Genomic DNA, 14,354 nt, shown 5'->3' with positions numbered 1-14,354 from the left:
ATAGTTTTGATTGTTGGAAATTTACTATATACTGAAGTGAAGACACACTGGCATTCATCAGGCTTCTTGCCAGAAAATAATTTGAGAGTATGCAGGGTTTCTAGAATTTTTATGAAATCCACTAGCCACGGGATTAGTGATTTCGCTCGTTAGATACATTTTAGAACAACTTGTGAGATAAATGATATCTAACGGCCGCTCATGTATTATTATCTCTAATAAATAAAATTAATAAAGGCCTTTATATGGGCGGGGTGGGTGCGCACCCCAGCAGCATTCGTGCATACTTCTGTATCGAGAAGGTGGGGGAGTTTTAAAGAAATTAGTTTAAAAATATAGGGTCTTCTCTAGCTAGTAAAAAGGGACACATGTAAACTAAAAATATTTTTCGCATTCTAAAAAAAAAAAAATTTTCAACATTCATGATGTCGAACGAGAGGTCCTGAGTGAGAATCCGTAATCAGCCGATGTTTTCAGAAAATTACCGAATAAATTGCAAAAAAAAATCTATACGAAAATATTACATGATGTACCGTAATATTAAATTTAAAAGCAAAATTTAGTGTTTTTAAAAGTTTACTAGCCACGATTAAAAATTCTCTAGCCCTACTTTACTTTAAGTTAATACAATTTTACTAAATAATAGTAAGAATAGCAGATATGTCACCTAAAGAGAGATATAGCTTGAAAACACTAACGGGGGTGGGGGCAGGATATTCATATTTACAAAACTACAACATTTGATAAAAAAAATTCACTAGCCGTTGGGTATGGCAATAGTAATTATTTACTAGCCCAACATTGAATATCACTAGCCATGGGAGTGGGGCTACCATAATCTAGAATCCCTGTGGGTATGTAATAAAGTGCCATAAGTGCCCCATCTAGGTGGTTACGGGTTTAAAATGTTTTGAAATGGGACACTACATTTCATGTGTTCTGACATAATTTAAACAGCAGTTCTCTTATTATCAAATATGTTTAAATTATACAAAAATATATCCTCTATTTCGAAGATTTTAGAATACAAAGTTTTGCCCTCAGTACGTTCTGGCAGAAACCCTGTTCATGTATCATTCATATTAGTCCTACTTGCTAGCTTCATATATGGAACTTCACTAATAAATGGAGAATGATGGAAATATTTTGGTTTAATATCATTTTGATGAATGTATACATAACAAATGGTGTCTTGGTGAGAGAGCAAAACCTAGCTATATACCATTTTAATTTACAAATTTATCGCAAAATATAACTAGGAGTGTAGTAGTTTGATTTACTAAAAATGGCATTACTTGCATATATCAAAATTCGACTGTCATTAAGTACTGATTAGAATTTAAAAAATCAGTTTCCACTTGAGATGGGATGGGGTGGGTGTCGACAGTTGATTCTACATCCACCACAGCTTGGGTGAGCACTCAACCTCAACATGCAGTGAGTTAATAAAATATTTTTGTTAAATTACATATTTGCTATATAATAAATAGAGAATACTACATGTATATTTGATGGACACGAATGTAGTATTCTATTTCTTACATATCTTCAGAAAACAGTTTTAAAATAAATTTAAATGCCTTTTCCAACTAAAACCAGCTCTTATAATTAACTTGTGCATCACAGACGAGTGAATTTCAGGTTAACTTGTACGTCAGAGTGATCGATTCAACCGTGCTTTTTTTTCCAATCATTAGATGGTATTTCATTGGTATGTGTGTTTGTTACACACTCGTTGGTTAGAACATTATACGTTATTTTTAATAACGCATGGGTTGTTTACAATTTCAAGACACAACTGGCTGCTCCCAGCTGATGACCAAATCATCAGTGCTATGCATCCAATGAAAAACAACACTGGAAAATAGATTACACTGTGACGTATAGTATCCTGACAATCGTGGTCTGTGACGTGTAAGTTAGCTACAAGTGCAACGGCTGTAAATAACCTTTAGTCGAAAAAGGTGTTAAAATTTGCTTAAAACCTGGTTTTTGAGGATATGTAAGAAATAGCTACATTCGTGTCCGTTAGATACCATTTATCTCACAACTCGTTTAAAAACGTATCAAACTTGCTTTCGCTCGTTAGATACATTTTAAAACAACTCATGAAATAAATGGTATATAACGGCCGCTCATGTATTATTCTCTCTAATAAATAAAATTAATAAGGCCTATATATGTGGGCGGGGTGGGTGCGCACCCCAGCAGCATTCGTGCGTACTTCTGTATCGAGAAGGTGGGGGAGTTTTAAAGAAATTAGGTTAAAAATATAGGGTCTTCTCTAGCTAGTAAAAAGGGACACTTGTAAAGTAAAAATATTTTTCGCATTTTAAAAATGATTTTCTTCAACATTCGTAATGTCGAACGAGAGGTCCCGAGTGAGAATCCGTAATCAGCCGATGTTTCCCGAAAATTACCGAATAAATTGCAAAAATCTTTTTATACGAAAATATTATATGATGTACCGTAATATTAAATTTAAAAGCAAAATTGTCTTAGAACTTTCGTACCATTGGTTAACAATATGTTAATTTCATTTACTTAATAATTTTATCAATGTTATGTTCTGTTCAATCGTTTACTAAAATGCGGTTAAAAATCTGCAACTGCTTGACACCAACGTAAACAACAAAATTGAAAATATGGCTGAGCAAGACGAGCAAGTGCTTCTGACAGAGATCGAAAGAAATAACACTGGCATCAGCACTCAGAGCGTGAACCAAAGTGATTCGGGCGGAGCGATCAACCAAGACGACGATCAGACTGTGAAGACAAATGACAGTAATGCAGACGTCAGTGGTACCGGTCAAATTCAAAGTGGTCAGGATTTATTACAAACTGCCGAGTCGGGTTTGGACAAAGTCGAAAGCTTAGACCAGTTTGAATATATTGAACCAGTGCCCGACCCTTACAACAAAGCCATAAAGTATTTAGAACAGCATAGTATTCTGCAGTTATTCCAGGTGTGTCGATACTTTCTACAATTTATTGTTTACCCCCCTCCTTTCTCTCCCTCTGACTGTCTCGTTCATTCCTGTTTGTCTTCAAGCACATGTGTGTGTAAGGGGGGGGGGGGGGCATGACTCCCCCTGCTTTTGAAAGCCAATTTTATATATATATATATATATATATATATATATACAGTAAAGTACGTTTAGAACGAACACGCTTATAACAAACTACCGGTTAGAACGAACTGATTGTAAAGTCCCGATTTTCTCCCCTATATATTAGTAATACATTTTAATGTATAGAACGAACTATGTATAGCGAATTAACTGTTAAAACGAACCAATTTTGTGGTCCCAAATAGTTAATTCGAGTGTAAATAAGTGTTTACATAACGAACCGTGAATACCGGAAGCATTACGTATCAAACCAATCAGTGTAAAATGCTGCAAAGCCGTGGGATCGACCGCACGACCGCACTAAAACAACAGCCTAAATAACTTTTGTTTGTCTGGACTTGGGAACAGGTATCAATTAAGGGATTAAGTCACTAATTATACCTGACCGTTACGTATCAAACCAATCAGTATTAACGGACAGCTGAGCTGGAAGATTATCTCACTGCAGACGAGCAAGTTGTAATCACCGAACAGCTGACAGATGACGACATCGTTTCAGAGATTATCGGAAAACGAGACGGCCACAGTGATTCTGAACCAGAGGACGATACACAGGAGCCACCCGAACAGCCAACGCCCACAGCAGTTGAAACGCACAAGGCACTCGAGACAGTCAGACTGTTTTTTCAGAGCAAAGGATATTCGATTGCCAGTATTTGACAGCATTGCGGACATTGACTCGGCATTAGAAGTTATGCGTCCAACGCTAAGTAAACAAACCACGATTAGTGATTACGTGACGAAACGTGATTAGGTACATGTAATTCACTAAACTCTTTTGATGTGATCTTTCAGTAATGTTTTGTTGTATTTATTGATTGTAATAAATGATATATTTTTTATAAATGTCTTATAATCACCAAGGCATTTTTTATTTTTTTTACTATTATATTGAGTTCAAAATTCAAAATGGCCGACTTTCGGAATAAAAATTACCAACTTCTGCAAATGTGTACAACGAACTACTGTTATAACGAACCAATGAAGTGGTCCCTTGCAGTTCGTTATAAGCGTACTTTACTGTATATATATATATATATATATATATATATGAAATTGTTTTAACTACAGTGGATTTTTATCAGAAGAGAAAAACCGTGAGATTTTCGGAGAAAAACCAGTGAGATATTTCATGCTTACCATAAGATGGTGAGATTTTGCGGAAAACCGTGATCGAGACTTGAGTCGTCTTGAGAGGTCTGGTGTATATACATATATAAATTCTACAATTTACATTTTAAAAACATGTCTCTCTCTGACCCCCCCACCCCCTCCCCCGTGTGTGTATGTGGGTGGCACTGCATACCAAGGAAGACATTAGTTTTAGTCAACTTTCACATATGAAGAGTACGGTACTTTAATAAAAATTAGTCAGGGCTTCTAAATTATGGTAGCCCCACTCCCATGGCTAGTGATATTCAATGTTGGGTAGTAAATAACTACTATTGCCATGCCCGACGACTAGTGATTTTTTTTCAAATGCTACATTTAAGTAAATATGAGTATCCTGAACCCATCCCCACCCCACCCCCAATCTTAGTGTTTTTAATCTCTATCTCCCATTTTAGGTAACATATCTGATTGTTGCTATTAGTAACCTTTTATTAAGTACAGTAGGTCTAGTGAATTTTTAATCATGGCTAGTAAATTTTTTAAATCGCTGAACCCATGGCTAGTGGATTTTAAAAATATTTTAGAAGCCCTGATTAGTAAAAAGTGACAAATTTATAGAAAAATATATTGGTCAAATACTAAATGTATACACTTTGTGTAAAAATTAGCACTACACTATGGGTAGGGTGAACACTGTCAAATCCTCTTTGAACAAACCTTTAACCACATTTCTAAATCTCAATTTAGTTTTTTCAAGTTTGCTATTTTCATGATTTACTGCAATGATAAATTTATTACCTTGCATTCTTTCAATAAATGAAATGGTGATATTTTAAAACTGTTTACAGATTTATTATAATAAAATCAGCTGTAAACTTAATTACATTCCTTTAATATGTTGAGGTAAGATTTGTTGAATTATCTTAATGCTAAATCAATTTGTTTCAAAATCAAATGTAATGCTGTTTACTAATACATTTGTATGCCATTTAACTTGCAGCAATTGACTGCAGATATAGTATATAACAGACCACCAGATCCAATTGACTACATGATTGCAGAAATTGAAGAAATTAAAAGGAATAGGGACCCGAACGAAACAGAAGAAAATGCACAAGTTGTACCACAACAAATGTCAGAAGATGTTTGATAAACAAGTCTACAGAGTTGAACAATTCAGCCAGAGACACAACAGTTTTAAATGCTTAGGCTGTGAAAACCTAACCTCCATATTTTGCCTAATACCTCCCAATTTGGTCTTCAATTGTAACTCCTCAGTATTACTTATTTAAGTTATTGCAACCAGTGTGCTGTGACATTGTTTCCCTGGATAGTGTTGTGGATGACTCCAATATACTAAATAAAAGGTAACAAATATTTCACACAACCTCTACCCTGTGTCCACTATTTAAGTATTAGTCACTGACTAAACATTACATATTATATGAATCACATTAGATGAAATCATTTATATATTTGCATGCAGGCCTCTGAAAATTGAGAGAATGATAGTTTCATTTTGTGGGTTGCTCACGTAAACCTAGTATTGTGTAAGCCATTTTTCATTAGCACATTAAATGTAGGACATAGTATTGACAGGTTACGCAAATACAAAATAAATCGATTAAACTTATAACTGGGTTGCCAGGCGTCTGTGTAGAGGGGTGAGTGGTGTGTAGAGGGGTGAGTGCACATGTATCTGGTTACACCAATTTTCAATTCTTAGAGGCCTGTATATGTATGCGTGGACTATGACTGATGATAGAGTGTTTGGGTGGGGGGGGGGGGGTAAATTGCAAGTTCCTGATACCTCCTCCACCCCTTTTCATCGTCAGTCATTGACACTATAACATACATAAATATTTTATTGAATTTATGTCTATATCTATATCTATATAAAACTTGTCTGATGATGGAAAGGGGGAAGGGGGGGGGGGGGGAAGAGTGGTAAACTAGAAGTCCCTGTGAATAATATGGCAAAACTGTACATGGTGATTAAGTTATAGCAGTGACAAAAAACTTGAGAATGTCTGTGATAAGTTTTAAGTGTGAATTTTATGCTGTTTTTGTGTTAAATTGTTGACTGGTTTTGTTTGTTAATATTTTATTTAATTCTTATGTATTCTTTATGAAAATAAACAAGGTTAAAAATATTGTTTGTTTACAGCATTATGATGGTTTGTACAAACCCTTAAGAATGTCATTAAATAAAATTTCAACTTCAATGCTTTTACAGCTTTTGAAATCTCAATATGTAGGAATCGATTTAACAGGAAGGGGTTTAGACTCCCAAACCCCCCCCCCCCCCCCCCATGTGGCCTGTAGATCTTTTACATGCACTTTCTAAAAAATGGGACAGTACATTCCAGTATTTGCTATACCAGTTTGAAACATTTGTTGCAGTCTGCCATGGACAACACCAACAGTCTTGAAATGGTGCTAGGTGAGCAGTAACATGGAAGTTTCAAATGTGCATAAAATTCTGGGGAAAAGCCCTTCATTTACAGCAGCCCTTCTGGCGTACATGCATTTGTAATGTTACTACACATTACCAAACAACTTCATCATCATCTGCATCTGATAAAGCTGTTGCATATTCTGGAGGGATAGCATTTGTTAATCTTACTGGTTTTCTATCGGGGGGGGGGGGGGGGGGCGTAGCCCAGTGGTAACCTGGTTTGGGATTGATCCCCATCGGTGGGCCCATTGGGCTTTTTCTCGCTCCAGCCAGTGCACCACGACTGGTACATCAAAGGCCATGGTATGTGCTATCCTGACTATGGAATCCCTTGCAGCTAACTGAAGAGCAGCCCATGAAGTGGTGACAGCGGGGTTTTCCCCTCAATATCTGTGTGGTCCTTAACGATATAACCATAAATAAAATGTCTCGAGTGCATCATTAAAACATTTCCTTCCTATCATCAATTTAGCTTTGGGTACCAAAAAAACCCGGTCTAGCAAATGTCCACAGGACCTCAACCTAAATTTATCTGTTCTACAATACCAGTGAGCAATACTTGAAGCAACCACAAGAATTCTGCAGAATTAAACATCTTGTCTATCATAAACTTTTTTGTTTTTGTTAACTAACGACCATCCTTAAGTGCAGCAATAAATCATGTTTTATTGACCCATCACTTACCATTTGTGAGAAACTGATCTAAACATGAAACTTTTATTCAAATGTTGATGCTGTGGTCGTTAGGAAAGTGATATATCTCACATTAAACTTCAAAGACAATGATTAGGTTGTGGACATGACAAAGGAAGCTACCAAAGTATGAAGAAAGACTGAACTCAAAAATAAGATAGAAAAGGGAGCACTGGGATTATTCTTACCCCACCCTACCATCCCCATAAATAATCTTCCACCACACAGGTTATTCCAAGCGAAATTCAGCAGGAAAGGATCTTTTTATATGCATCTTCCCACCGATGGATTAGTACAAACTACAACTGTTGATATATCGGTTGTGACAAGAACCAATCCCTTCCCCAAACCACCAAGGATGATGTCTGTGACCAACTGCACCATGGATGAGTGTTCTACTACTGAGACTCATCCAGCCACTTCATCTAAGTGTCAAAACTATCTTCCCACCATATGAAATACAACTGCCATACAGAAGAGATTCCCCAGCAAAAATAAAACAAACAAGCCATCACTATAGATACTTTTTATATAATAAAACAATTAAAATCCTGCTAGAATATATAATTACAATATTCTTATGAACTTTCTACAACAGGTTATATTCAAGGCACAAGTCTATTAAATGTTTATGATTATTTGATATTTAGATTCTACATTAGGATTACTTTAATAAAGCAATTGGTTACAAATTCTGGGGAAAAAAATAGTTGATGTCTAAAACTGTTACAAACAAGAATTTATACCCTAAATGAATGAGAATATATGTAACATTAAATAAAACTGAATATATGAAATGACTATCAAATCTATAACTGCCTTAAACACAACATAATAAACACCTTGAAATTATTCAAGCACCATTTGAACTGTTTTTTAGTCAAAAAGGCAGATAGATATTGAGAGTTTTTACCACATCAATGTGATTCCAACTCCAAAGTTAATTACCATACATTTCCATGCATATTTACAGCTCCTACGAGCTCCTCATATATGCAGTGCCTTTCTTTTTTCCTCTAGAATACATTTAATATTGATGTAATAACATTCTTACTTGCTGTCAATCTTTTTTAATGTCAGTATACAAAGAACATTATTTTTAGTGTGGACATAAAATAGTCAGAATTACTTGCGAAATATGTCACATGGTCAAAACTTGTTGGTGCTTAATTAATTTCAAGGTGTATATTTATGGTGATGCTGCCATCACCAAGATCTCCTGGTTTCAATTACACAAACAGAAAATAACTTGACAATATATAAACATTAATAAAATGTAAAAAAAAATTAACAGGAATACAAGGCAAAAAGAGAAGAAGAAAAAATTCTATCACAGTCAAAGATTTGGAATTCGATATAAATGTCATATTTTGTTTTTTAAAAACTGGATAAATAACTCCAGCTATAACCAATTTTTTTTAATACACTGCTCACAAAACCCCAATCCTCAGCAAAAGAATGGCGGTCTATAATTTGCTGAATAATGAGACAAACGTGATGTGGTTCGTAATGTTCAATGGTAGTTAGATAGGCAGACTGCAGTGAAATGTCCACAGGTGAGATCAGATTGAGTGAAAAAATTGTCATCTGAAGACGACCGAAGCAACAATTCGTGGGTAAAATAAATTAAGATTCATACCGATTACATATAAATACATATCAATTTACTAAATTTAAATACTGGTAATTTCAATAAAAATTGTTTTACACCAAGCAATGCAGAATAATCAATCAAGAGCTAGCTCTGGCACTTGCCAAATTTGCCAATTGCAAATTTTGAAAACATTTTATTTTGTTTTGGCAAAACAATTTTATGTAATAATTGATATTTTGTTAGAAAATAACTGGATTTCTGCAATTTATTAAGTTTAATAGATAATTTGGCAAACTTTTCTGCTCACCCAGAGCTAGCCCTGCAATCTATTTGAATAATAACTATACAGAGTAATTAATAAAATATTATATGTGTACACAAAATTAATATGCATGTAGGAAATATTCACTTTCATCCAAGTTGAGCAGTTAAAAAAATATGAAAATATTAAACACTTGACTAAAAATGGACGGCTTCCAAGTGATTACAATAGTTTTCATATATTTATAGCACATTTTTTCCTGTAATTGACAGTATATTTTACTCATGTGATCAAAAACAGATGCAAGGAATGAGTTTGAATAAAATATAGGAATAACAACCTCAGTACATTTCAGTCCAGCAATATAATTATAACTTTAAAACATTAATTTTCATTATTGGCAACACCATGGTACTAAACATAAAAACTAAATTAATCAGTATTATGATTTTGTGATCCAAATTAATTTGGCTCAGACATATGCTAGTTTCTGCAAAACCACCTTTAAAGATAAAGATATACATGTCCTTTTTTTCTATAATACTTGAGAATTAATCGGATTCTTAATTACATATCACAACCTTTCAAGTATCTAAAAACTGAAGTAAAGGGTAGATATTTGTACTCCTTTTATTAAATGTAAGGTTTTGTTCTAAATGCCTACACAATTTCTACAGAATACGGAATAAATTTCCAAATTTACACTTAATATTTTTTAATAATAAGCAAAATATAAAGGTTATTGTCCTTCATCTCACAATAATTTTAGTTTTTCAGAAATTGATCCAAATACATATCATGTGTAAATCTGTAAAGTTGGTGCTGAAGAATTGTACACGATACCATGATACTAAAATACAATGGTTTTGCACAGGTTTCAAAATCAAATTGAAAATATTATATCAACTTATTTTAATTCACAACTTTTATTACATTGTATGGTTACAAACAGGCAAAACTAGACTCTAAAAAGTGTAAAAATTGGTCCATGCTATTTTCAATACTCAAAACATTTTGTATGTGGATGTGATGCATCATTGTTTTTAAGGAAAATAAATTAAATAAAATCCAAATGTTTTAAATGATTCAAATTGAAAATGATATCAACTTCAATAATTGTATATATTTTTGCTGCCTTTATTTTTGGAATAATAATATGAAAGCATACATAACCAACAAGAAAGTTACTTAATATACTAGATTATTACAATAATTAATAATAAGTAAACTGACCTAATTCTAAACACCGCCTATGAAATAATACAAAACAATACAGTCCTTGGTTCAGTCTCAAAAATCACTGACTGCGTAATGTAAACAGCTTGAAGTCACCATGTGAAATCGGCAGTGTCTATAGTCAAATGAGATACAGCTCTCTTAGAAACACTTCCATAAAAAGACACTGAAATGAAAAAAGAAAACGAGAATTATTTTCATGGTCTTCGTAAGATGGTATGAAACCATCTGGAATAAACCAAAGGAATTAGGATGATGATGTACACATGTACATAACATGCTATCTTCGATTCTAATAAAAAAAAAATGTTACAGCAGATTCATCTTAGAACAGTAGCTGTTTCAGAATATACTGCTAAAAGGTTCGCTGCCATCAGAAAAGTAATATCTATATATATCTTACTTTTTAACTTTAGAAAGGCGACACAAAAAAGAAAAAAGAGAGAGAGAAAGAGAGAGAGAGATTGAGAGAAGAAAAAAAGCTTATCTCATTAACCATTACTTTTATCATAGATAATAAAAGTGGTTAAAGAACACAACTTGTTAATGTAACGAGTGCAAAGTTTAAGCAGTAAAATGTAATACAAACAGTTTGTACAATTTAGAAAACCTACCAGCAGTCATCTCCCCCTATGCTGATCAGGTGTTTGTCATCACAGGTAAAGCGAACATTTGTCACATGGGCCGAGTGTCCAACAAACTTCTTGTGCGGTGCCTAAAATAAAACAAGACAACACTTTATTTACCTGTACTTCAATAAATAGTTTCACATTACAATAACTCCAAAGAATGTTTCTTTATTTTTAAGTACAATTATTCGACTTAAATATATATTGTTTAAAGCATACAATAAAAAAGGATCGTTTTCTCTAATTTCAGTTATTGTCAATGTTGATTAGTAACCACAAAAGTCACATTGCACTTCACCCCTTCAAAGCTTAATATGGGTTTTATTATTACTTTTTTTTAAATGTTTAAACCAAAACATACATACTGTAAACATGTACTTTACAGGAAACATATTTTTAAAGAATATATGAAATGTTTCATACTTTATTGGTACAAACATTATGAATACAAATTTCAAATTTATGAAAACTTACATGTCTTTTATTCACATTATTTTATTATGTTTTCGACCAGTAATGTTTTTAATAGAATTTTTTTTTCAGGAAATAAAGCAAGCTTCCATTTCATATCAAGTTTATGTGACAAATTAAATAATTTTGATAGTTATCAGCTATAATGAGTTACAAATACATTTCACGAGGCGCTTAAACAAGGAAGGAAGGAAATGTTTTATTTAACTATGCACTCAACACATTTTATTTATGGTTATATGGCGTCGGGCGCTTAAACAATTCAGAATGGTAGTCAGTTTTATTAACTATTTATTACCCAATAATCCTTAAATCTGATGTCAAGTTTGTAACATCATGAAAAGGTATAGTGGAACATAAAACGTCTTATTACTTTATAATAATATTAATGCGTATAGATAAAAATTTAATTAATAAAATACTCTCTCAGTAAACGTATTATACAGGTATTCCCCTTATGTGAGAAACCAAAAATGGTATATTCAAAACAGATGCAGCAGAATAAAACTAACTTCATCTTTATATGACAATTTTGCCGTTTAATTATATGCCATTTGTTTACTGTGATATAAATGTTGTGATCAAAGCAGATGTAGTGATGTTTAAAAAAGAACTGCAGTGCACGACAATATGAAAAAGAACTGCAGTGGATTACAACAATGTAAACAAACAGAAGTCTGATGCAGTGAATACAAAATGTACTAGACTTTAGGTTTTTTTGTGAAGGTATGCCAAATAATATTTACAAAAGTTACTGAAACCTCTACACTGATTCAAATGACCATATGAGAACATAGTAGATGTTTAATAAAAAAAAATAATTCATATGTATTCTATAAATCAGAACCAAGAACAATGATTTAATATTATAAATGTTTTGCTAAAAGCAGTCTATTGTTGCTAAGATAATTTAAAATGGCATAGTAAAGTTTGACAGTTATGAAGACATACAAACCATGTCAGAGAACTACTCACCTGAATCTACAGAAAACAAAGAACAGATATTTACTTTCTCCCTTTGCCATAAGTAATAGTGTATTTAACTACTTAAGAAATAACGTAAAATTTAGTAGAATCATGCTTTTACTTCCAGCTGTATCCTATATTAGTTGTTTTGACCATAAAAAAACCTCGTTTTACAAGGAACAGAATTAACTCTGTCATATAAAATACATAAAAAGACAAAGATTGGATGAATGAAATGAGTGTTTTTAGTTTCTTGTTCAGACTGAACAGTAAATTATTACATGCTAAAAAAAACCCCACCAAAACCCACAACTTCTTGGGGTTTTTTCCACATACATTGTGAAATGTGCTATTTGAACACAACAAGCCAAAATGACATGCATATTCTCAATGAGATAACTTTAAAAAAATATCTTGGTTAACAGAAAGGCATTTGTTACTTACATCTTTTTCAGGGCATGGGAAATTGAAGAGCTTGACATAGCCAGAATCATCTCCAGTTGCTAAGGCATTGCCCAGATGAGAGAGATGTGCACAGTTCACATCAGCATTGCTCGAGTCCTTGGGCCATATTCCAATAACCTCTCTTCCTAGAACACTAAAATGTACAGAACAAGTATTAAAGAACAGAAACAGAATGTCATCTCAACACCTTGTTTTATAGGCACGATCTTGCCTTTCTAGAACATCTCAACACCTTGTTTTATAGGCACGATCTTGCCTTTCTAGAACATCTCAACACCTTGTTTTATAGGCACGATCATGCCTTTCTAGAACATCTCAACACCTTGTTTTATAGGCATGATCTTGCCTTTCTAGAACATCTCAACACCTTGTTTTATAGGCACGATCTTGCCTTTCTAGAACATCTCAACACCTTGTTTTATAGGCACGATCTTGCCTTTCTAGAACATCTCAACACCTTGTTTTATAGGCACGATCTTGCCTTTCTAGAACATCTCAACACCTTGTTTTATAGGCACGATCTTGCCTTTCTAGAACTTCTCAACACCTTGTTTTATAGGACAGTCATCTGCATCTTGTACAATGAAAGTATCACTTTTGAAATTGAAACCTGGTTAAACAAAAAGATTACAAAGACTAAAATGTAATAATTATAAAAACATAAATAATTTAAATATTGAACATCAAGTAAAATCTGTCTATAAAACAAAAAAAGTATTTTCATACAGTTAAGAATTTAAGACCCGTGAGAATTTATTAAATTTATTCAACATTTTCAAATGATCCAAGTTAAAACATTGTGATTTAGGAATTGTGCACAATCTTTTAAAAACTGTCATTAAAGACAGCAACAAAAATGTGATTCAAATGGCCATATGTTACCTAGTCCAGGTAGCCCATGTTATCTTGCTGGTGATGGCAAGGTCCTCAACAATCGCTCCCCCTGGCACTTTGAACACCTGGTTGATGTATGCTCCTGTACTCACCTGTTTTAAAATAGTCACATCAGTGTTAAACACTATTTTGTAATTAAAGTAGAAATTGTTAAACAGAAAAAATTGTAATTCAAACAGAAAAAATTACACCCAACAGACAACATATTTTTGTTGTTGGAATGTTGTTAAATAATTATTCACTCATTTAAAAGAAAAATAATCAAGCCACATAGTATATTATTTAGTTAATATTAAATAACAATGGTGCCATAAAATATATTATTTAGTTACTGTATTAGTTAAAACTTTAATTTCATTTAATTCAATTTCTTATAAATATACAAATCAATTATAAAATAAAGAAAAGTGATGTAAAAATAGTGGGAGTAAAATCAACATGT

General features: G+C 33.1%; 2 protein-coding genes across 3 annotated transcripts in view; one reads left to right on the top strand and one right to left on the bottom strand.

Moving 5' to 3' along the window:
• The first annotated feature begins 2,599 nt into the window (after positions 1–2,599).
• LOC121370903 lies at positions 2,600–6,397 on the top strand. Its single transcript, XM_041496437.1, has 2 exons — positions 2,600–2,966; positions 5,245–6,397. The coding sequence occupies exons 1-2, from the start codon at positions 2,646–2,648 to the stop codon at positions 5,392–5,394; spliced, it is 471 nt and encodes a 156-aa protein (XP_041352371.1). The 5' UTR covers positions 2,600–2,645; the 3' UTR covers positions 5,395–6,397.
• A 1,509-nt stretch (positions 6,398–7,906) lies between these two features.
• Positions 7,907–14,354, bottom strand: part of LOC121370902 (echinoderm microtubule-associated protein-like 6) — a 42,830-nt gene continuing 36,382 nt past the window's right edge. For both annotated transcript variants that reach the window (XM_041496435.1, XM_041496436.1), the window contains 5 exons: positions 13,901–14,004; positions 12,998–13,151; positions 11,102–11,202; positions 10,485–10,653; positions 7,907–8,982 (listed from right to left, as the gene is read on the bottom strand). In XM_041496435.1, the coding sequence (XP_041352369.1) occupies positions 10,629–10,653; positions 11,102–11,202; positions 12,998–13,151; positions 13,901–14,004 (384 nt within the window). In that variant the 3' untranslated portion in view covers positions 7,907–8,982; positions 10,485–10,628. The remainder of the gene's footprint in view (positions 8,983–10,484; positions 10,654–11,101; positions 11,203–12,997; positions 13,152–13,900; positions 14,005–14,354) is intronic.

This window comes from Gigantopelta aegis, chromosome 4, assembly GCF_016097555.1.
Source record: "Gigantopelta aegis isolate Gae_Host chromosome 4, Gae_host_genome, whole genome shotgun sequence".
Classification (NCBI taxonomy): domain Eukaryota; kingdom Metazoa; phylum Mollusca; class Gastropoda; order Neomphalida; family Peltospiridae; genus Gigantopelta; species Gigantopelta aegis.
This window is presented reverse-complemented; position numbering and strand designations above follow the sequence as displayed.